At 41.0% G+C, this 24,855-nt stretch overlaps 1 protein-coding gene across 1 annotated transcript; it reads left to right on the forward strand.

Moving 5' to 3' along the window:
- The first annotated feature begins 209 nt into the window (after positions 1-209).
- LOC105933629 (ras-related protein Rap-2a) lies at positions 210-24,773 on the forward strand. Its single transcript, XM_012873243.3, has 2 exons — positions 210-1,340; positions 24,324-24,773. The coding sequence occupies exons 1-2, from the start codon at positions 1,027-1,029 to the stop codon at positions 24,559-24,561; spliced, it is 552 nt and encodes a 183-aa protein (XP_012728697.1). The 5' UTR covers positions 210-1,026; the 3' UTR covers positions 24,562-24,773.
- The last annotated feature ends 82 nt before the right edge of the window (positions 24,774-24,855 follow it).

The raw sequence follows: 24,855 nt of genomic DNA on the forward strand, positions 1-24,855 counted from the left end.
TACCCGCATCCCCGGACCCCCCTTGGCGGCGCCAGCGCGTGTCAGAGGCAACAAAATGCAGCGTTACCGTAGCAACAGCATCCGGCTCTATTCTCCTCCTCCTGGATACACGTCCCTGGAGCCACCTCTGTGATTGGGTGAGCTCTCCTTGGATGTCACCGGGGCAAACGAATGACGCGAACTTTAACACATACACGGAAACGACACCGCAGAACCTCACTGGCTCCCATTCGGACCAAAAGTGAGGCGTACGAGCCGGGGAGCCCGCTATTGGGCAGGTCCCTTGTCCATCGGATGAGGGCGGACCGCTCTGTTTTATTTTTTTATTTTTTTTAGTTCCCCCTGTTGCCTCGGTACGGAAGCCGAGCGGGGACCGGCTGGTTAGGCAGCGGCCACGGGTCTCCACCCGAGAGTATGGCGGCTGGAATCTGCTCCGGGTAGCGGCGAAGGGGGCGAGAGAGAAGCGCGGAGGCATGCAAGTGATGTTGGGAGGGGAAGAAGAAAAAAACAAAACCCAAAGAGACGCAAGTTCAATCGCTGCAGTTTTAGTTTGTGTTGCGTTTCTCTACAGCTGGAGAAATTGTGCCTGTAGTTTATTCTAAGCGCCCCTCTTTCCACCCCCTTCGACGGAGCAAGTTTGTTTTTTTGTGATGCACACACAAGGCTGAGGGAAACACATGCAATCCCCCCACGCACGGTCCACCTCATCGGGCGAAATCTCCAACCTTCCCGGGTGCGCGTTTTTTTTTTTTAGGGGGGGAGGAGGACGGCTGCAGACCGCGGATGCCAGCGTTTTTGGCCTGCCTGCGGTGGGGAAGAATTTCCACAATGAAAACCCCTCCGGAGTCTTTGTGCTCTGCATTAGTTGAGCAATGACAGCGCTGTTGACGAGCCCGTTCAAAATGGGACGCGGACGGTGAGCGCAGGACCGTGCGGCGGCGGTGGAGGCGGGGAGGGGGAAAAGATTTTTGACTTTATTTCAATGACGCGCGGAGATTTGATCACCAGCTGATTTATAAAGCCACGATGCGCGAGTATAAAGTGGTGGTCCTGGGCAGCGGCGGCGTCGGGAAATCAGCCCTCACCGTGCAGTTCGTCACCGGGACCTTCATCGAGAAGTACGACCCCACCATAGAGGATTTCTACCGCAAGGAGATCGAGGTGGACTCGTCGCCCTCGGTGCTGGAGATCCTGGACACGGCCGGCACGGAGCAGTTCGCCTCCATGCGGGATCTTTACATCAAGAACGGACAGGGGTTCATCCTGGTCTACAGCCTGGTCAACCAGCAGAGCTTTCAGGACATCAAGCCCATGAGGGATCAGATCATAAGAGTCAAAAGGTTGGTGCATTGTTAAAGCTGCTTCCCCTGAACTCACTTTGGAGATAGTTTGTCGTGTTTAGAAGAACGTGCCACGGTCACTTCCTGCTGTTTTGGTTTGCCACTTTGGTTGCAAATCAAGGTAATCAAAATAAAAGCCAACCTTTTAATAATAATAATAAAAAAAAAGACAGCTTCACATGACTCTGGTGACATCACAGAAGGTCATCAAGGCCTCCACCAGTGGGGGCACTCTGAATAAATTGCACTGTCAGTCGTTTGCAAGGCAAATGCAAGAAAATGAACCGTGAAGAAGAGCTCATGAGCTCCAATGGTTACACGGATGAGGCGTTTATGCACATATTTTTGCTTTATTAAAAAGTCCCCCCCCCCCCCCCAAAAAAAAAAAAAAAGATGCAGCGGTGACGAATGGCAGCAGACAAGCCAAGAACAAGTTCTGGTTTCTTATTCTGCATTAACCTGTCCTTTGAAGTTGAAGCTCAGGTTTGGGAATTCATGTCCTAACTACTGGGATTTGTCCAGTAAGCAGGATAACCAGCAAAATGAGCTATTAACAGTTTAGCTCTCTCATCATGTATACTTCCAAACAATAGTTAAACCTTTTAATAAAATAAAATGGTACGGTGCCATGTGAGTGAAAGATTTAGTGTTTTTCATGGCGGCTCTCACTGAGTTTTAGCTGCGAGGCACCCATATTGAGTTGGTGACACGCAAGTGTAACATGAGGTCAACAGTTTTACTATTTTTTCCTAGTTTGAGGCTTGGGGTCGCTGCATAGATTAACAAGCTTGACCTTCCCCCCACACGTGGCTATGCACTGCCAGTCAGCTGGCAGAAAGAAGGCCCCTAAACTTTTCCCTCGTCCCACAAGGAAGACAAATATGTCTGTCTGGAAATATAGCTAACAATATTATAGTTGTGAAAATCAATACTTCATGTTATTTTTAAAGGACGCTGGAATAACTAGTGCTTTTCTGCTTTAAAACGGAGAAATTAGTTTGTGTGATACATGCTTGTTTAAAAGCGTTAACTTCCGTGATGTGGTGAAACCTTCTCTTTAGTCACGGTTGTTGTACTATGAAAATCACACTCGGGCCTCTGCCTAATGTCCACTATGCCAGATGTCGATACCCTGCCAGGAACGCTGTGCAGTCCGTGCCGCAGCAGCTTTACAGAGAGCTCCAAGGATGCGCGGCTTTCACTAGTGTAGGGATGCGTAGGGCACCCGCTCTCATGACAGCTTCTGCAGAGGAAAGCCCATGCACAATCTCAGTAGGAGGAGCAGATGATCCCAGTATGAGTTTGTGGAGACGATAGCGTTGCCGTTTCTGCTCAGCTTTTGACCCGTTTACAGTGTAAACATGCTGTATGCCTACATTGCATAATGTCGTAAAATCCCACTGAGAGCTTAAGTGTGCAGTGCCAGAAGCGGCTGTCTTGCTGTTTTTTATTTGATCTCTGTGAGTTTCCACAAAAAAAGTGGGATTCTGAGTCTCTGCAAAGGTGGTGGTGGTGGGGGGGGGTGATCAGTTATTGAGGATGCCAGACGTCAAATGATATGTGTATTAAACTCAGCTTAGATCTAAACTGTGACACAGTTTCACAGTAACTTGGTACAGTGCATCATATCCCAACTGCTCCCATTTAAAACAGAAAGGCGACACTTTTTTCAATATAACTCGAGAAATTAATCGTTCAAATAGAATAATGCCATTTATGGTATTCATTTATGGGGAGCGTGGCCTTGTGGTTAGAGCTGTGTGCTTACGCTGTGAGAATGCTGCAAGTATCTAGAATAAACCCCACAGACTGCCACTATGAGTCCTGGGGAAGACCCTTTTCCCCAGATTGCTCCCCGGATCCTGTAAAGCTGGCCACTGCTCCCTAAGGGACGGGTTAAAGACAGGAGAGATGCATTTCATTTGAATGTACAATTGCAATGACAATTCTTTCTCTTTGTGATTCTATTCTTATGCCGTCTCCCCCTTTCTTTTCTATCTAGAGTAACACTGCAAGTATCAGCTGGAAGTAGAAGCTGCTTGTAGTTTTTCAAAACACATTTTTAAAACAGTATTGGCTTAGCAAGAGTGGAAACTGGTGGCTCTTTGGTTTCCACTGGGTGGATGCGTGTACTTTTTTCTGTCGTGAAATATTTCTTTCGTTCCTTTTTGTTCGGTTCATTCATCTATTGTTTGTAGTACAGCAACAGATCACACATCACTGCATCACTTTAAACAGCTTTGGTCACATCTTTCACGTTCACCGCCATCTTCTGACAAAGGTTTTTTTAATACTGGTGGGAATGGTGTGATTTGCACTTGTAGCTCTTTCACATCTTGCTATACCAGAAATGGAGCCAATTATTTGGTTTGAGCCTCATCATGTGGAGTTTGCAGAACAATCTGTTTTGAGGGTTGTAGTTGTCGTCTCTAATGATAGTCCTGTCAATAGCTGATCCATGATGCTTTCTAAAAATGTTCCAGTCAACACAAATCTGCTTGTTTGTGTCACTTAGCTGGGTTTTAGACTTTGTGTGGTATACCCCCCCCCGAACAACCCTGTGGCTTGAAAGAATGAGGTCAACATGGTTCCCTCATATGACTTGAAAATGAGGAAAGGTATGTTCAGCCTGCCAGTGTGTTTATATGTAAATATGTGTACTCGCATGCTGAAACTTCAGACGTAGTCAGGCTCTTGGTGTGATTAAACACCTAACGCTGAGTCTGGTGCTGTTTTCTAATATCACACAAGAATTTCTTTTCTGGAGCGAAAACATCACACCTCGCACACTCCTCCTACACATCAGTTCATTTAACACCCCTGTGCTTCCCAACAGTTAAAAACATAGGCCTGGTACATCAGTGCATTGCCTTGACTGCCATTATATACATATTTAACCCAGATTCCACACGGTGTGCCTTTCAACATAGATTGATCTCAGTAGCAGAACGCCCATTTTCTGTTAAACTGTGTAGAATGAATTTTAGGATTTATGCTTACAGACCTAAGCATCCGTCTCAGCAGGATGCAGCGACCTTGCTGACAACAAGTCTTGCAACAACGTTTTTCACCGACCGGTTTTGGTTAAGAATTGTAAAGGCTTCCTCGTGCTTTTCTGCCTGTCTTAATAAACACTGGTTTGTTAATATCGTACATTGAGCCTGGTTTCATATGAAACGTTTTGATGTTCAGAAGATTTTAAATGTTTTGCAAATGAATTTACAGCTACAAAAACACAAATAACCTAATACAGATTATTAGGTTATTTGTGTAACCTAATAATCTGTATTTGTGAGGAAACTCAATAATCATAATGGGCAGGATTTCACAATTACGAGTAAATGTCACTGTGAGAAAAATGTATGTGTGGTTGTAATTGTATGTTTTGATAAAGAAAACATGTCTGTACAATTATATATTGCATAGATAGATAGATAACCTGAGTAAAAACAAAAGACAGTTCTTCTGTAAATCAAGTATTATCACAAATTACCAGTATTTACCGTAGTCCAGTTTCATTGGCCACATCCACAATTAATTACTGCCAGACCTGTACAATCAAGGGATCACTGAAATTGAACCTGTCTGACAACATGAAGTAGGCAAACAGGTCTTAAAAAGCAACACATCATACCCTGGCCTAATGATGTCAAAGAAGTGGTTAAAAACAAAGCTATTGCCATCTGTCCCTCAGGAAAGGGTTACAAAGCCATTTCTATTGTTTTGGGGCAAGGTTCATACCACATTATATCTAGGGTGAAATACTCAATACTCCATACATTGTGAATGTTACTTTGCTTGTGTTTAAAGCAGTGACTGCATTTGAAAAGCCTGCATGCACGATGTGAGCCCTTCTGTTTACGTTTGCTTAACGTGGAAAGTACTCCTGGATCAGTGCGTCCATAGCTACATCCAAACGGAGCCAAACTACTACAGCCGCACAGAAAAGTTTGAGCATAAACAGGAAATGCATGAAGGGATTATCATCATTTAGGAGCAGATGAGTCCTGCAAGACCACTTCAACCAGTTGCCCTCTCTTCTAAGTCTTGCCCTTCTTTAAAACACCAACAAAAAAAAAAGTAATCGACAGTGTTTGAATTGGTAAGATTTGGATCGTTGGTGAAAATTCTGAGTTGTAGAAGGCCAACAGGAGATTAGATTGTGTTGCTTCTCTGTTGCTGGCCATCACATTGATCTGGACGCTACCCAGCCAAACAGACTCAAGGACTATGTGACAAACAGGCTGCCACCCAAAGAGACGGTAGATGCACTGACCCATCCTGAGCAGCTTATCACTCAGCAGAGGAGGCTGCATGCTGTTGAAGGTACTGGTAACATAAAGAAGTGTAATCCTCACAATGCCATCACTATCCCTATCCGGTTCAAAGTGGCAGCACAGCAGCCAATAGGTCTCACCTCTACATTGGGGTAAGAGTACTATAGACTGGTTAGGGGGGAATTACAATCAGATGTCTCTTGTAAGAAAGGCAATGTTCCAGATCAAACTCATTCTAAGCCTAGAAACAAGTAAGCAAGGTTGTCTCAATAATCTCCTAATAATGTAAAGCAAAGATTTTAACTCGTAGATTGAATATTATTTTTTTAGTGCCAACAGAGTCTGCTTTAGTTCCACCAAAATTGCAGTGATAGATTGAAATTTATCTTTTTAGTTTGTTAGCAGATTTTACAAGTTTGACTTACAGGATGTTATAACCAGAGCAGATTGCAGTTTTATTAAATGGCATGCAAATCATTGCTACGCTGTCAATGGTCATTGAAACAGAATGCATTGAAATATGCTAGAATCACTAGTCAGATATTAGAAAAATCTCAAACGCAAAACACATTTTAATTTTTTTGTTGTCTTTTAAGCTGACTTCAAAGTGTGGCAGGAAGTTTAGAAAAATAAAACAGGTTACCAACTAGAAGTCAGTTTGCACTATACGCACCATTTGGATTTTGGGGAGATTTGAATTTCAGTAGTCTGGTGTTTGTAATACTTATCAATTTAAGTTGAGTCTATTTTCCATTAGGTATTTGTGTAAGGGGCAGAGAGGACTCTGTGTGCTGTGTGTGAAAGAGAGACAAACTTGTTTAAATGGCAGGGTTTTATTAGGATTTTTGGACGTTGAGGCTTTAAAGTATGTCTAGTAATTTACATTATTTGGTGGTTACTGCATTTAAAGGGTTAGCATGACAAGCATTAATGCAACAGTAGTCTGTGTATTGCATATAGTGTGTATATTTTATTGCAGGCGAGAATCCACTTAAATAGAAGGGGCTTTAAGAAAGTTCAAAAACAGATGAGAAAGAAAACAGTCATTATCATCCACCAGTCTGTGACAGTCATTTCTAAGGCTTTTGGACTCCAGTGTACTACAGTGAGAGCTATTATCCACACATGAAGAAAACATGGAGCAGCGGGGAACCTTCCCAGGAGTGGCTATTCTTGCAAAACTGTTCCAAGAGTACATTGACAACACATCCAGGAAGTCGTCAAGGAACCCAGAACAACATCTAAAGCTCTGCAGTCCTCAAATGCCTCAGTTAAGGTCAGGGTTCATGACTTAGTACTGGGAAATAGCCCCGAGACAAAAACCACTTCCGAACAAAAAGAATGCAAATGTCATCTCACATTCCCACCCAAACATTGAGAGAATATATATGTTTACTGTAACTCTAAGATCTCTGAAAGGATGCCAAAATCTCTAAATCCAGCATGTTCCATGTTAGAATTTTATAATGCCAATTCTAGCTGTAATCCTGTCTGCCTTCTTGTTATCTGCTCAAGTCTTGCTCTCCATTACTTTTTCTCTTCCTTAAAGAACCACGGTAATTTTTGGAAAACACCGTGCCCTTTTAAGCAGTTCCTTATATCTTCATGCTTTCCCGAAACTTAACGACAGTGAATACAGTCAATATTTATGTTATCTGATTCTAGTCACCAGCGGGTTTCACAATGTATCTCCAGTATATCAAGTATATCGATATCACCACCAAACATCCTGCAGAGGTGCTTTAGTAAAACATCTCATTAATGGTTCCTCCAACCCAACGACTATCATTGTTGATAGTAACTCGCACATCATCTGCCATCCTTAAATTGAAAAGGAGATTATCCCCGAAAGACCAAAACACTAAAGTTTCGCAATTAACAAACACAACGTTACACAAGACGTACCTGAAAGTAATTTGATTAGTAAAAATCTCAGCAACAGTTCAGCACAGTTTACAAATTAATCATTTTTTTTTAACAATTTCCATCCTATTTGAGCTTTCCGGCATGAACATAACTATGACTTAATGTTCTCTAGCGTTGGCATCTTTGCACCTTTTGGTGTAAGCTTGCCTCTGCGATTTTCATGCCATCCATCTCCGCAGTCCATTCGCAGTCCATCAAGAGAGTGGAGTCAGCCATGACGCTCAGCTAAGTGTTTGCATCAGTTCAAACCAGTGGTCCCTGACCTTTTTGGCACCGTGGTCCCGGTTAATGTAAGTTAGTATTTTCCTGGAATGGCCTTTAAGGTGTGCTTAAATTATACTAACTAAATGTAATAAAAATATAAATATTCACAAATATAAAGTGCATGAAAAATATAACTCACTGAACTTATTTTTCTTAAACAAGATGGTCCCCTCTAGAGGTAATGGGAGACACAATGACAACCAAAGAACCATTGCGATTTTTGTGTCCAGTCTGCTCTAGGTTTTAGTTTTTGCCAATTCAAAAATCCTAACGTACTTTTAAGGGCGCCATCATTGCACAGCCTTCCCTTAGAAGTTCATGGCAAACGTCTTCACTGGCTGGCAGGATCTGTTTTTTACCAATAGTGGATGGTTTCCTGGGCTTAGCGATACAATTAGCCGGCAAATATGACGCTATCAGTGCATTTGTTTACATGTCCGAGTTACAGACGTTTGTAAGAAAGAGAATCCGGCCATTTTTCTAAACAAAACATTATATATTTTTTTGCTGTGCTGCCTGGTACTAAATGACCTGGCCAGGGAGCTGGGGACCTTTGACTTAAACAGCAAAAAGACAAAGGCCATTGCGTCACAGGCAAAAAAAAAAAAAAAAAAAAAAAAGAGACCTTCTCACGACTGCATTAGAAACAGGAGAAATTTTCCTCCTGAGCCAGACATTTCTGCAGAAATTAGAGGTGTCTGTTTCAGATTTAAATCGACAGCTCTGAAAGCGGAGTTCTTGAGCCGGCCTCACTTGTTAGATTAGTCTTGTGTTTTTGTCTGTCGCTGCCAAAACGCTGATGAGCCGTCACAACCGTATTGGCTTTCGCTCAGGTCAGAGGCGCTGTAGTGTGTCGCTCTCGCTCTGAACCCTGTCAGCATCTATCAGCGTGTGCACACAGCAGCACAGGCAGGGCTTTTTGCACAGAAGCCACGATTGCTTGTGATTACACCCTGGATGGGTTGTTTGCCGGGGACATCATCAGTCCTTTCTTTAGCCGCGGTTAGGGTTACACAAGGGATATATTGTGATTGGTAACTTAACAGACCGTGGTCAGAGGACAGTATGAAAGACGGGGGTGAAACAGGGTGCTATGATTAACCACGCTGTCCTACACTCATGTTGTTGTGTTTCTCCAAAATCCAAAAAAGTGTGTTTTTTTTCTTGCACCAGATGCTTGAAAGAATCACAGTTGTAAGAAGTGTCAGTCACCATTGCTGTCTTTTTGACAGCAATGGTGTAATTTAGTAAAATGACTTTTAGTCATTTTACTAAATTACACTAAATTACTGAATTTAGTAAAATTTAGTAAAATGACCTTTACTAAATTACTAAACCCTTGGCATGGCATTTCAGATACTTCGTTTTACAGCAGTCAACTCTAGTGAAATAATGTTTATGTCATAACAATTTTACTTCATCAGCATAATCTTACACTGAAAGATTTCATTAAATCTAACCCCTACTTAAAGCAAGTTTTTATTAGGTGAGGAAATATTCCCTCCTGGTGAAAAGTATTTTATTTCTTTTTCTTTATATTGGTGGTGCCACATTTGCTGGCAACCCCTATAAAATAAATGCAACTGAAGCACTTCATGACATGTTTCAGGTTTTTTGTGTGTCTAGTGGCTCTTAATTTGTAGCCCAGGACTTCCTATTTCCTTGAGGTACAAATATAACAAAGGAAAAATTTTATTACGCACTCTTCAAAATGGGAAAGACAAGAAAAGACACACCATAAAAGCAAGGCAGGTGTGGATTATTTTCTATAACTCATTAGCTACTGGGTCATGTTTAACTGCTTAACTAAACTTGCCCAAATCTACATTAAGAGTAAAAAAACATAAAGTTTAAAGCAGCTGGAACTGTGACGAAACAAGCCTGAACAAGGACGCAGCAGGTTTAACTTGCTGCCACACACCGTGAGGAGGATGATAGGAGGGGTAAATCTAGACCCACTGTTAAACAGGGTTGGCACTGTGTGTTTATCGACCATCTTGACCAAAATGTTTCCTGTTAGAAGGAAATCTCTGGTTTTGGGCTTGAATCCATGGTCTGTGGTCTCTCGCTGTGACACTCACTGACCAACGATTTGGAGCTACGACAGAGACGACCCATGACGAATATCAAGCATTATTTGATATTTTCTAGGAAAACTGTGCAGTGTGACTGCCGCTGCGACTGATATCTTTTGCCCAGCCGTGAATGCTTCCGCTGCTCCTCCTGTGACTCACCCTCCTCTCCGTCTTTCCAACATCTGACTGCAAAAAAATGAATGCAGTAACACCTTTAAATTGCTGCGAATGACTTGACGGACTGACGTGTCTGTTGGATCGGTCTGACACGTTTGTGCCGGAGCAACAAGTCGTGCGGTCTGGCCTCGTCCGTCCCGCAGTGTGACACGTTCCTTTATGATTTATAGAACGGTACGGCGTGAGCTGGGCTTTAGAAAACCGCACCCAAGAACGGCATCTTGGAGTCGACAAGTCTGCATAACAACCACTGGAATGCTAACAAGATGCCCAGCAGTTGTTTAAAAGCTATGCCAAGAAAAAAAAAACTTTTCCTGTCCTATTATCACAATAGTAAATGTTCTACTGGGGTTTTCACCGCAGCAGTGCCCTTTATGGTTAGATGAGAACGGCAAGCTTCTTCTGTAGCAAACACTGCAATGTGTCTGCTGAGGAAAAATGCATAGACACTGAAAATCATGGTGGAGAACCTGTGATGCTGTGGGGCTTTTTTTTTCCCCTCCAAATGCCCTGGAAACCTCGCTAGAGTGTATGGCATCATAGACCCTTTGAAATAGCAGCAGTGGCCTTTGACAGGAAACTAAAAATTGGACATGATGAGATCCTTCATCTTGATAATGATCCAAAACAATTAGCCAAATCATCAAAGGTTCCCAAAATCAGTCTTCTTCCCTGGCCATCGCAGTTCCCAGACCTGAACCTTTGTAAAACCCGTGGGGTGAGCTGACATCACACGAGAAGACGCGGGACTCTGGGTGATCCACAGATTATATGCAGAGAGGAATGCTGAAAGATCAATTTCTTCCAATGCAAGCAGTGGGCTGTTACTTCCAGACTCCTTTTCGTGATTTCTTTTGGAAACAGTTTGGACAGTGTAGGAATGTCTCCAGGAAATACCAGAAACTGGAGTGTAAACAGAAGCTGACCCACCCTGAAAGCAAGAAGCACTTAATCCAAGCTGGTTACCTCTACTGGATTGATTCTGCTCTGTTATTAAAGATGGTTCATTTATTCTTCTTCTCTTTTTTTGACAGAATATTTCTCAGAATATTGCTACGAGAGGCGTGCGTACTCTTATGAATCAGAGCGTCATTGCCTTGAATACCCAAGGACTATTTATCCAGCTCCGGCCGTGCTCATACATGTCCAATTGTGACATTTTATTCAGGCTCAGTGTAATGTGGCGCTAATATGGAGTTCAAAAGCTTCCCTGCTAAATTAAAATTCTGAACATTTCACACATTATACCTGCTAAACTTTTTTAATGTTCTCACTGACAATGGACACTGGAAGTGGCTTTTGGGTCATCATGACTCGGAGTCATTACAGTCAGTCTCTGTTGGCTCCAGACTTGTTAAGCACCAGCTGAAAAGGGAGCTATTGCCAGCACATATTAGGAGGAAGGCAATAAGATGTTACTCATCTAAAACTGGGGTCCCTTTTTTTTTCTACATTTCTTATAGAGCAGGGTTACAGTCACATGAAACTCGGTGAATTGAGCAACAGAAATAGAACCGGATCTGGAAAGTCGGTTTGTCGCCCAGTTGCGCACAACCGAATCGTTCTCTGTAAACATAAAGGATCTTTTTAAAATGGAATGTAAACACTTCCCTTGGCTCTCAGCTGCCTGAGGCCCCAACTCAGCAGGAGATGAAGAGCCGGTCCAGCAGCAGGCTCAGGGATCCTCCATCTCACTGCTTCAATGTGTTGCATTATATGATGGGTTACATTACAGCTCATGTCGTTTCCTCCATCACATACTATATGGTTCCCCCCACCTTCAATGGAGAATGCAAACCTCCAGAGAGATGTGATGCTTTTCAACTGAGAAAGACCCATTCTTATTTTTTTTTTTTTTTTTTTTTTTTTGTGTGTGTATAGCTGTCGAGAAGAAAAAGCTACTGGAGAGAAAATGGAAACACGGGAAGGTTCACTGCAAAGGGTATTTATTAGGGCTGCACAATGTTAGGAAAATAATCTCTTTTTGTGGGTTTCAGCTTCCTAGTAACTAATATCTATCTCAGGTTTGGGTATGAAAAGTCCATTCAACTGGTAAAATGTTTTGTTTGCATGCACAGTGTAAATGTAGATCACTAGCAGCCAACCAAATATTGAATCCAAGTAATCTTTTGGGATTGGGACATTGCCAGAGGTGGAAAGAGTACCAAATTAATGTACTCAAGTAAAACGACAGTTACTTTGATAAAGCGTTACTTGAATACAGTTAAAGTTACCAGTGTAAAATGTTGGTTAACCTCTTAAGAACCGAGAACTTAATTCCAGCCATTGGCTTTTAGAGACTTGAAAAAAGGGCTGTAAAAGATCATTTTCTTTTCAAGCATGTTTGATCAGTTCTTGACCTCATTTACAGATCTGTCAGGAGAAAGAAAACGTATGAAGAGAAACTGGTATCAGGTATCAAAAAGCCTGTTTACACTAAAATGATCAGGTCTTAAGAGCGTAACTAATTGCAAGGTTACTTTAAGTAAAAGTTACTTATTTACGAGCAGAAAAAAAACTAATCTGGTGCATTTTACTAAGGAAAATTGGAGATATTGGTCATTTGCTTTTAATGACTTCCTTTTCACATTGAAATCATACAGTTGTTGTCTTTATAAAGTGGAACTGGAACTTTGGTCTGAATTCCTTGTTTTTGTTTGCCCTACAGCCTTTACTCCTGTTCTGAGGCTCGTCCCTTTAAATGCACCCCGCTCCCTACAGATCGCAGAGCGTTGCTCTCCACCCTGTTTAGCCATTTTTGTAGTATGCTGGGGGACAATGTGATTAATTATGTTGATTAATACACCCAACGATCGAATATTTTAACTTATCCACTTGTAGACAAGTTCGCTAAATTGGTTAGCCGGAAATCCATGACCTGGTTTAAGCCACTCTGCAGCAAATACTGCAACATATTTGTACAAAAACGTAATAGAGAACAGAGAAAACTGAACGACTTGGACAATAGGACCCAAACAGAATATAAATAAATCTACCTGGAGGGCCTAAATTAAAATCTTCTGCACTTCTAGAGACTCCAAGTCAGGGTGTTTCTTACTTGGTTTTTGTCTCTACCATCATGACATATTCCTAGCTTGCATTCATATCTGGCACATTCACCTTGAAGATTATACAAATTTCATGAGGATGTCATTCGCTTGGGATCTGCTGAATTTTAGGACGGCTAGCAACTATTTTCCTTACTGAGGTTGGCAATAATGACTTTCAGAGAGTAGTTGCTGTGTTATCCTGTTAAGCTTTTAACATGAAACATGCTGGCTGCAGAAATGTCAGCCACCTTCTGGAGGTCTCAGTGTTAACGCAAAGTCTACTTTTGCTAGAGCATTTAAATCAATTCATTTTAAGCAGATCAGCTCAAAAGCAAGGTTTAGTCATTTGGGGACCTTTGCTGTAGGGAATAAGCATGGAGACTGCTGTTTATTAATGCTAACCATACTAACCTGTTGCATTTATATAAGATTATAAAGACAGTGTAAAATATCAGCTTTGTAATCGTTTTGTTTTTAAATATTGATAAAATCCAGTTTAACGGTAACATTTGTGTCCTTAATCAGAGTAACTAACGGGCTCGATGAAATCAAAGACCTTAATCCCTCATGGGGTCACGGGGGTTCCTGGTGCCTATCTCCAGCATTCACTGGGTGAGAGGCAAGGTACACCCTGACAGGTCGCCAGTCTGTCGCAGGGCAAAACAGAGACAGACAGGACAAACAAACAGTCACACCTAAGGAGAATTTAGAGAGATCAATTAACCCAACAGTCATGTTTTTGGACTGTGGGAGGAAGCCGGAGTGCCTGGAGAGAACCCACACATGCACAGGGAGAACATGCAAACTCCATGCAGAAATGCCCAGGGTTGGATTTGAACCCAGAACCTTCTTGTTGCAAGGCAATAGTGCTAGCCACTGTGCCACTGTGCAGCCACAGAATATTATATTTTGTTTATTCTTTATTAGGTGAAAAGAAAAAAATAGCTTGTTTACAAACTGAAACCTAAAGATAAAGTCATATTATTTTATGACACATGACAGCAGATTGTTGCATTCAGTTAGGAACAGAAGACCATCATGGGCAATAAAGGAAAGAGCTGCAAATTTCAGAACACGCACCAATCTGCCCCGATATATAATAGTAAAAACTGTTAGATATTTTCTAAACCAATCAGTGTTCGAGTATGAGTTGTTTGCATCAGAACCAGAATATATATATATATATATATATATATATATATATATATATATATATATATATATATATATATATATATATATATATATATATATATATATATATATATATATATATATATATATATATAAAACTGCTTTAAGTCTTCATGGCATAGGCCCAACAAGGTGAACAAAATGGTATTTTGGTCTGTATTCATTAGATCATTTCTTACAATTGCTGCAGATCTACCTTTCCAGCTGGAATAAGATCTTGCATGAAGGCCGTTGTAGTGCTGTGACATCAATGTCATGTTTAAGAGCTTCGTTACCTGGTGCAGTGACCTGCTAGAAGTCCCCATCAGAAGGTACACTACCCTTCCTGGGATGGACATTAACACTCAGGTGGCCAGTTTGCATCTAGCAGATTCTCAGGTGCTACTGAGAGGCCCAGGGACCGACAAGAAAGTATCCCTACTACCAACCAACCAGGACCCTTGATGTGAGGCAGGAAGGAGCTACGCTTTTGTGTTGTTTACTTCAAAGTTTGACGCCACCGTCTGAATGTTGTAGCTGAAATTGAAACTCAGACTTGGCAATGTTATCCAGTCTGTTTATTGACCTGTTTTGGTGAGTCTGTATGAAATGTAGCCTCAATTTCCTGTTCTTAGCTATCAGGAGTGGCACCCAGGGCGGTGTTCTCCTGCTGCAGCCCATCTACTTCATGGTTCAGCATGTTGTGCCTTTAGAAATGGTAGTCTGCACATTTTAGCAGTGGCCAATGATTTTTTTTTAGATAATGTTGCCCTTCTTAGTAGAAAACATGCAACTTCAATGCTGTTGAATTTTGCAATGATACTAGTAGTATTTAACCCGCATTTTCTCACTCATCCTCTCAATGAACTAACCAGTCATATTCTGTACCTGACAAGTGATTGGCTGACTTGCTGTTTGCGTTAACTAGCAATAGAACAGATGTACCTAATAAAGCGTGTGTTGTTGGAACATCTGATGTCTTTTTCAGACATCTGAAGATATAAAAGATTGAGGACCTACGTACTTTGTACCATATGAGAGCATGAGCTCCAGGCAGGCAGCACGATTACCCACATCGCGCTTAGAGCGTGCCAGAGGTTTTACTCTTCTACATCACATTCAAGGATATACTGTACTGTTTTTCCAAGTTCAGCGTCCATTTATCCCATCCGGTTTGGCACTTTTTAGCCAGCGTTTCTCATCAGAGTTTAAAGTGATTAAGGGGAGACGCAGGAAATTTGTTTCAATAAGCTTTAGGAAATCCCTTAGAGGCTCTCAGCAGCTTCTAATCAATGCCTGTTTGAAAAAAGCAGAAACCTTTTCATCCTTGTCACTAAGGGTTTCCAGTAAAACCTTATTGGGCTAGATAAGGAACGTTTTTTTCTGTTACTTTATTCATCCTAATTATGTTGACCAGGATTTGAGCCAGAAGGGCCAATGTCTGTGAGCTCCACCGCTCATCAGCCGGGCTTGTGTGAGATGGTCTGCATCATGCATTATAGATAAGATGTGTCTGGGTGTTTGCAGTCTAAGTGTTTCTCTGCCTTTTGCCATCAGGCTCACAAGCTCAAGGCTAAAATGTGACACAAGCTGTTTTTGTCCCAGCGCAAGCACAGCCAGCCTAGGTTATTCAGCCTTTTCTGTGCACGCTGGACGAAGGAGTAGCCCTACTGTGACATATCAAACGCTGCCGAGACCAGGCACTGAATGTTTGACACCCTTTGTGCTCACGCCTTGGGAGCTTCAGTATCCGTGGCAGCCTCCTTGTCAGACCCCTGAGACTGCTGGTTTTCTCCTCTATCATTATGGCTATATATATAGTATATATATATATATATATATATATATATATATATACACGCTCTCTTTACATGCCACATGTATTTAGAATGTTCTCCTGTTTTTGGTGCAGCCCAAATGAGCTGCACGTGGTGACAAAAAGACCCCAGAGACCTGAAGGTAACAGCTTCAGCTGGGTGACTTGTGCTTAAATGTTTTAGTGTTAAATCCTGATGCAAGTTGAGCTTCATGTCAACATTTTCAGGGCTTTGTTTTATTCTAATATTACATAATTTGTGTTGAGGCTGAACAATATATCACAAATATGTCTTTACCGTGACATCATTGTCGGCAATGTGTATATTTTGAATAACTACCAAGACGGCAAAGAGTGTTAAGTAATTATCTAAGTACACTGATTGCAGTGTACTTAGATAATTAGCTAATATATTTGGTTAGGCTTGTTGTTTAATGCAGCATGGAGAGGTAAAGAGGTGATGAGAAAGCCATTAAAGGGGACATATCATGCTTTTCAGTTCTTCCTTTCCACCTGGAAATCTTTCAGTTGTGGTCTATATTAAGTGGAACTGCAATGCTTTGGTCTGAATTTCCCGTTAACTTACCCCCATGTTCCCCTTTTTACCCCTGTTCTTATGTGCATCTGAGCAGCTCGTTTTGGTGCTGTCTCTTTAAATCTAAATGAGGCATTTCACGCCCTGCGCCCCTCCAGAGTTTTCCACACCACCCCATTCTACCATTTTTTGTAGTATTCTGGGGGACGGCGTAATGAACAACCAAATATTTTTGACTTATCCACTTGTAGCTTCGGTATCCTTCAGCTTGGATTACAAATTTGCGGCGGAAAATCAAAAATATTTTTGTGAAAGATGGACCTCCATGACCTCGTATAGCAGCTCTGCAGCAAATACTGTGACGTAGCTGTTCCAAAAGCGTCATAGAAAAATGAATGACTTGAAAGTATGACCCAAACAGAGTATAAAGACATTGACGCAGAACCTGGAGAGACAGCATTCATATTTTCTGCACTCCTAGAGACTCCAAGTACACAACAAAATGGTTTAAGGACTAAACAAGTGGATTTTGCATGATATATCCCCTTTAAAAAACTCTAGCTAAGATGTTACAATGCCAAAACAGCAGATGGCAGCCAGAATAAACTTTTTTTTAAATTAAACATTGTTTAGAGTGAATAGATAATTAGTTTACTTGTCGTAAGTCATTTCATTATCGCAATACTCACAGACATTATTGCACATCACATGCTGCACATCTTGATGTTGTGCAGCCCTAATTTGGAGTTAGTTTCTATATTGATAGAATGGGAACTAAAAAGTTTTATTAGAAAAGTTTTTAGGTTTCCAAATATCCAACTTGTTTTGGTTTTGCAGGATAGAAATGACTAATTCTGTTGAACTGATTGTAGATGGACTCCATAGATAGAGTCGTTTTTCCAAAATTAGGTTGTCTGTTACTCAACATAGCTACTCCTACAGTGCTTAATGTGTTCATTTTGCTTTTTAAAATACCTGCAAGCGAAACTACCTAGTTGAAAGCATATTGAGATTACAGGATGTTCTTTTTTTACCCCAAAGCTCGTTTAGTAGCGCGAGCTACAGTCTATCCCCAAGGGAATCTGTGTCCAATGAGGACATGGAGTTGCAGAAAAACTGCATGTAGCTAATTTACAAGGACAGCTTTGAGGTGTGAAGCTCTGCAAGTCACTCCACCCTTCAAATTGTGCAGTAACGTTTGTCCTGGGAGGTCCGATTGCATCCTGACTGCACTAAATGTAAGTGTGACCACACTTAAAAAAGGTTTTCAGGAGTGAATATGAGACAATTTCATCTGCATTTGTTTTTGTATTTGTCTCAATTTTTACTTCCCCTGTATCCTGTGGACCCTATAAAAGAATGATGGAGAAGTATATTTACCAGACCTGATAGGCTGACCTTCTTGCTTGTTTCCTACTATTAGCTTTGGGTTGGCTTGCAAGTGTTTGTTCCTTAAACCTTAAAACATCTAATTAAACTGGTTCCTTTGTTTTGGTGTCTTGAAGTTTCCTTGCATCTGAGAAGCTAGTTTTTCAAGGATTACCCAGAGTTTACTCTGTGTAAGGGATCCTATGAAGTCAAGAAAAGTGTGTATTTTTATTTCACTTTAATCTTGGTCTGGATAAAATTGAAAAAGAAAATATGGGCATGTGAAATATTTCTATTTCCATATTTTATTACTTATCATCTTGTCTTAAAGTTGTTCTTCCTTATTCCCTTCCTTCTATTTCAGTTGTTTCATTCTTGTGCCATTTCTTTCTTTCTTCCTAAAGTCTTTCTTCCTTTCCTACCTCCTTAGCCCTGTCCTTCTGTCATCCCTCCCTCCTATCCTTCCTTTCTCCCTTCTTACTTACTTCTGACCTTGCATCTTCTCATCCTACATATCTTCTTTCTGACATTCATTCATTGTGCCCTTCCTTCTTTCCTTCTTGTCCTTCTCCTCATGTGCGATTATTTCCTTAATTGTGCTCTCACTACCTTCCTTCCATCCTTGCCTTCATCCTTTCTTTCTTTCTTTCTTTCTTTCTTTCTTTCTTTCTTTCTTTCTTTCTTTCTTTCTTTCTTTCTTTCTTCTTTCTTTCCTTTCTTTCTTTCTTGTCTTTCTTTCTTTCGTTCTTATTTATTAATTTATTTATTTATTCTATTTATGTTCTTAGTTTATTTCTTATTATTGTATTGATTTATGTATTTTCTTTCCTTGCTTCCTGTCTTTACTTCATTATTTCCTTTTTTCTTTTGTGTTCCATATTTCTTATCTCATGTCCTTCATTCCATTCTTTCTTCCTCATGTTTTTCCTTTCCTCCCTTCCTTGTTTCGTTCCCTACTGTTATTCTGTCCTGTTCTCTAGTTATTGCAGATTCTCTGTATATCTGTCTACTGTAGAAATCTCTGTCATACATTCATTAGAAACATTTTTTTAAATGAACATAAAGTTCAATGAATTCGGGAAAGTTAAATCTGTATAAGTACTAAATTTTTGCATTGAAAAATAAACGAATGCTTTGATACAAAGAAAACAGTACTATCTTAGATTATATTTGACAAAAGCTCTTTTCTCACCATCCAGACAGATTTTTTTTTGTGAATGGGATTGGGTATTAAACAAAGTAACTCAAAATTATCCAGACTTCACATTTTTTTTTTTTTTTTTTTGTATGGAACTTAAACATGTGATAAAAATACTGCAGACCTTTTTATTATTTTTATTTTGCACGAACAAGATTTAATTTTTTGTTGTTGGAAATATAGTCCTGTGTTTCCGGATTTTATTGCTGCTGCGAACGCGGGCACATTTCCTTGTTTTCTAAAAAGAGTATTTGTTTATGACCTTGGAATAAACCAAGTATTCAGATTTACACTCTAGTTTTCAGCCAATCACATGATCTTTACTACAGACATGTCGATGTGTGTTCAGGTGAGGAAAAATGCCCAATAGTTCTGTAATTAAAGCCAATTTCAAGCCTCTTGAGTGTGACAGCCAGTTAACATGTGTACAGATGTTTCACAAAGCTGTTTCACATTGTGAGATAAACATATTTTTATTGAAGGCAAACTATCTACTTAAAAACAGCTAATTTTACAAACAAAGTAATGCTAATTTAGGTGAAGCTGACTGAGACCTCCATGAAAATTAGACATTTGACACGCAGACAGGTGCAGCAGAGAGATTTCTGAAAATTCAGACTTTTTTTCTCCTTTCTGTTTTTATCTTCTTTTTTTCCATCTGTGTGGTGCTGCAACATAATTTATTTCCCTGCTGTAAGACGATAGACAACTTCTTTATTTGGCTCTGTTCTAGTTTGTGCTTTAAATGAATGTTGTTTGAATATAGAAATTGTTCATAAAATATAGTAATTAGTTTGAAATGCTAACTGATTTGTAGTATTGGCTGCACTTTATAATAACTACACCTAATTTATAGCTTTTTAAGTATGAGTCATTCTTAATCAGTATTGTTCTCCAGATTAGTTAACTATTTGTTCATGAGTAATTAATGTTAAATAATATGTAGTTATTTATAAAGTGCTACTTTAGTATATTAATATGCTGATATCTTTAACTGGATTTTTTTGGATCTGTTTTGATGATTTTTGTTAATTTCCATTTAGGATCTTCTTCAATGTTTCTGCAAGAAGCATTTTCTAAGATTGCGATGCTTTTTCATGGCTTATAACATATCTGTCAAGTGAGGTTTTTTTTTTTTTTTTGGTATGTTATAAAAATAATATCTTAATGACGGGTAACACATTTGACCATTTTTCCTCTGGAAGATTTGAACCAAAAGTTATCTTATATACTCCAGAAGTTACATTAACTAGCATCATCAACACTTGAACCTTATAAATACATTTTACATGGATTTTACATGATAGGCCAACAAAAAGTAGAGCATTAATGCAAAGTTAAGAATAACCATTGTTGTAATCTTTTCTTTTCTTTTTTTTTTACAGTTTAAAATATTGAAAAGACAATAGGCCTTGTAATCCCTTGGTCAATACTCTGTAGAACCACTCTTTCACCGGAAGTTTTTTTGATTTAGAAACGTGATTCAGACTGGATGGAGAGGTGCAGGACAGCGGTTTTCTCATCTTGCCACAGGCTCTCAGTCAGATTTAGGTCTGGACTTTAACTGGGCACCTCTAACATGTGGATAAGCATCGATCTAAATCCTTCTTTGTTGCTTTGAATGTATCTTTACAGTTGTCCTGCCAAAAGATGAACCTCCACCCTGGTGTCAAGTCTTCTGCAGCCACTTTCTCTCCAGGATGGCCTGTATTTAGCTCCATACATCTATCATTCAACTCTGACCAGCTTCCCTCTCCCTGCACTAGAAAAACCTCTCTTTGTGTTCTTGATGCTGTTTATTCATCAATGTTCCACTGAACAGCTGGATTTATATAAAATTAACATCCTTCACTGTTGGACTCTATTTATAAAAGTTGAGCTCTGAAGGCAATTTGCTGCGGCAGTATTTCGTATCCTTTTGCTTCTGCCTCACAACTATACACTACCTTGTGTTGGTGTATCGTATGAAATCCCTTTAAAATGCATTGAGGTTTTTGGTCATAAATATGAAAACGTTGAGGGGTATTTCAAACATTACAGCTATACATTGATTCCATTTTATTTTCCTAAATGGAAACGGCTTTACAAGTAAACATCCCGCTGCTAAATACCCTCAATCCCTGCAATTCTTTTAAAGAAGAAATGTGAAAAGAGTTTAACCTTCCACCCACGAGAGGGGTCTGAAGTAATAATGAAACCTGGGTTCCGTACGGCGAGTGTAGGACTGTCTCATTCAAGTAGCCTCTGAGCTGAAATTGGATTTCTGTCATGCGTTTGGTCAAGCTCTGAGTTCAACCACTAATTTCTGCTGGTTGGTCTCCAGCTGGTGAGCTGACGCAGGGAACAGAGATGGATAGTTGAGAATAAAGTTCACAGGATAATGTATTCATGAGTAGATCAAAGTTTGGATGTTCAAGCCTATTTAGCGCTGAAACTTGCAGTCCTAACCTCTGAAAGATGCTCAGACTCTTCGACTGGGAATAGCACAAAAGCGCCAGTGATGTCCCAGTCTACATATACAGAATTAGATGTTTTCTTTCTTATGCCGGCAAATGGGGATAGCATTTTTTCCTCTTTGCTAATACGTCTACGGCATGCGTATTTCATAATGTGGTGGCAAAATGTGTCAAACGTTTTGATGCTGATGGGTTTTTAGGGTAAGGTTTAACGTATTTCAGTGAAACAACAGGTCTGGTTACCGGCTTTGTGCACAGAGATGAAACGTCTTGTTTAGAGGTTGTGAATCCGATTGATCTGGGTTCTCTCTGATCACTTAAGCGTTGTGATTCCCTCTGATGTGTACAAAGTGTCTTGCAGAGCTGCCATGTTCCCCATTTTCAAACGTCACGCTGAGATGACATTATTAAAACTGCGTCTCAGTTCCCTGTTTTGTGATTACCAGGCAGCAGGCCAATTATTGAACTGTCTCCGCTGGATGTCCATGAAGTAGCGCGGCTCCACAGTGACATGCGAGCAATCATGGACACTTCCTGCTCTCTGGGGTTCATAGATCTGCTGCCCATGTCCTGCTTTCTTCTGGGTCAGGCTTAGGAGGCAGCGATGGCATGAGGCTGATCCAGGGGAGGTTCAGTCCTCCTACACTGACTGTTTCAGCATTGAAAATACATTTTTAAAGCAGACCATTCTTCCAATCACCTGCTATTGCAAGCCCTGGCAATCTTTCTTTTAGTTTCTACAGAAGATTTTCTTCATTTTATGAAGAATCCTTCTTTGCAAAGTCATCTCCAGAGGTTCTAGAACAGTTTCCAGAACAGAACGTCTTTATCAGCTTGTTGAGCTTCTTTAAGTCAGTTGCTCTGATGCTGCTACCCCAACACATGATGGCAGGGAAGATCAGGCTCTCCACAACAGACTTATAGAAGATCTGCAGCATTTTGCTGCAAATCCTGAAGGACCTAAGCCTCCTCAGGAAGTACAGTCTGCTAGATGTCTCTAGATGAACACCGATGCATTTATGCTCCTCGTCCACCTCCACTTCTCCCAGGATGGTAATCGTGTTGGTACTATTCCTATTTCTCCTGAAATCTACAACCATCTCTTTTATTTTGTCCACATTCAGAATGAGATGGTTGTTTCCACACCGTGCCACAAAGCGGTCCACCAGCTCCCTGTACTCAGCTTCCTGTCCATCTCTGGTGCATCCGTCAACTGCAGAGTCATCTGAGCATTTCTGCAGGTGATAGGAGTATTGTATTGGAAGTCTGAGGTGTAAAGAGTGAAAAGGAATGGTGAGAGTACATCTCCCTGTGGTGCTACTGTGCTACTGGCTACCTGGTTAGACACACAACCCTTCAGTCTCACAAACTTTGGTCTGTTTGTCAGGTAGTCTCTGATCCAGGTGATTGTTGAGGTCTCTACCTGAGCTCTGGCGGTTCTGACAAAGCAGATCAGGCTGAATTGTGTTAATGGACTGGATAAATCAGAGAACATGATCCTAACAGTGTTGCCTGCCTTTTCTAAATGACAGTGGGTTTGTTGAAGCTGGTGTGTGACGGCATCTTAATATCATCTTTATTGTCATTGAAACATACATTACAACGAAATGTGTTTTCTGCTTTTAACCCACCCCCATTGGGGAGCAGTGGGCTGCAATGTGCGGTGCCCCGGGAAGCGTTCTGGGGTTAAGGGTCTTGCTCAGGGACCCAGAGTGCAGGCGCTGGGGATCGAACCAGGTACTTGCATCCTTCTCTGAGTGCAAGCGCGCTGATCTCAACTCAACACTCCCTTACACCGAGACGCAGCTCGGTATGCAATTTGGGGTTAAGTGTTTTGCCCAGGGGCACATCAACATGTGGCAAGGGGAAGCTGGAATCAAACCCACAACCTTCTGATTTCCAGACGACTACTCAACCCATCAAGCCACAGTCTCCCAGTTCATGGGATAAGCAAACTGCAGGGGGTCCTGATAGCAGCTTGTTTGCTTACTCAGATGGGCCAACAGGAGTCTCTCTAGGACCTTCATGATATGGGATGTCAGGGCAACGGGTCCAAAGTCATTGAGGACTGATGGGTGCGTTTTCTTCGGTACCAGAACAATGCAGGAGGTCTTCCACAAAACAAAAGTTTAACAAAGTGTCTAGAAATGTTTAATTAGTAATCCATGACATCCTGTTTCTCAGATGTAGAAATATGGAGTGAGACAGAAGTCTGTTTCTCACCCTTACAAATGGGAAACACAGTAGAACGCACCATTCAAGTAAAACGGATTTGCCCTAACTTTATAAGTCAGGAAATGGCTGAAATAAAATTGACTTTCATGTAAACTTGCTCATATCTAAAGCAAAAAGCAGTACAGAAACATTTTAACTAACTGGTATTGTGACGAACAAGACTGGACAAAGAACCAAGTTTATGTTGACGAAGATATTAAGAGAGTTAAAGAAAATCGGCAACGCCTTCTGCGAGGGGACTGCGGCACTTTTTACTTTTCACTGTGACATTTTGCTGCTGCAGTAAAATAGTCATGTACTCTGGGTCTATTTACGCTTCTGTTTCAGGACGATGAAATGCGAAGAGTGCTGAGTGAGACACAAAAACAACACAGCGCAGCTAAACACCTGATAAGCTCCGGTCTGTTCTCTGTGTGTGTTTGTTCTTCCTCAGGTACGAGAAGGTCCCTGTGATCCTGGTGGGGAACAAGGTGGACCTGGAAAGCGAGAGGGAGGTGTCGTCCGGCGAGGGCCAGGCGCTGGCCGAGGAGTGGGGCTGCCCCTTCATGGAGACCTCGGCCAAAAGCAAAACCATGGTGGACGAACTGTTTGCTGAAATCGTCCGACAGATGGACTACGCCACCCAGCCGGACAAGGATGACCCCTGCTGCTCCTCGTGCAATATACAATAACCCCCTCGGGGCCCTTTGACTTACAGGAGACAGACACACTCTTAGACACACACACATGCACGCGCCGGCTACATTTAGGACAAATTCATGGCTGAACGCAATTAAAATCAGCTCAGCGGAGCATAAACACTCTCAGACATGATAATTAATAATGACAAGTGACTAATGCATTAATCTTGAATGAGGAAAAAAACAAAGAATACGGCGCAAGAGAATTTGACCATCGTCAAAACGGAAGCTGCCCTCGCCTTATGTTGATTTTGTGGTTGTTTTTAATCTTTTCAGGTATTCGAG

This window comes from Fundulus heteroclitus, chromosome 7, assembly GCF_011125445.2.
Source record: "Fundulus heteroclitus isolate FHET01 chromosome 7, MU-UCD_Fhet_4.1, whole genome shotgun sequence".
Taxonomy (NCBI): Eukaryota; Metazoa; Chordata; class Actinopteri; order Cyprinodontiformes; family Fundulidae; genus Fundulus; species Fundulus heteroclitus.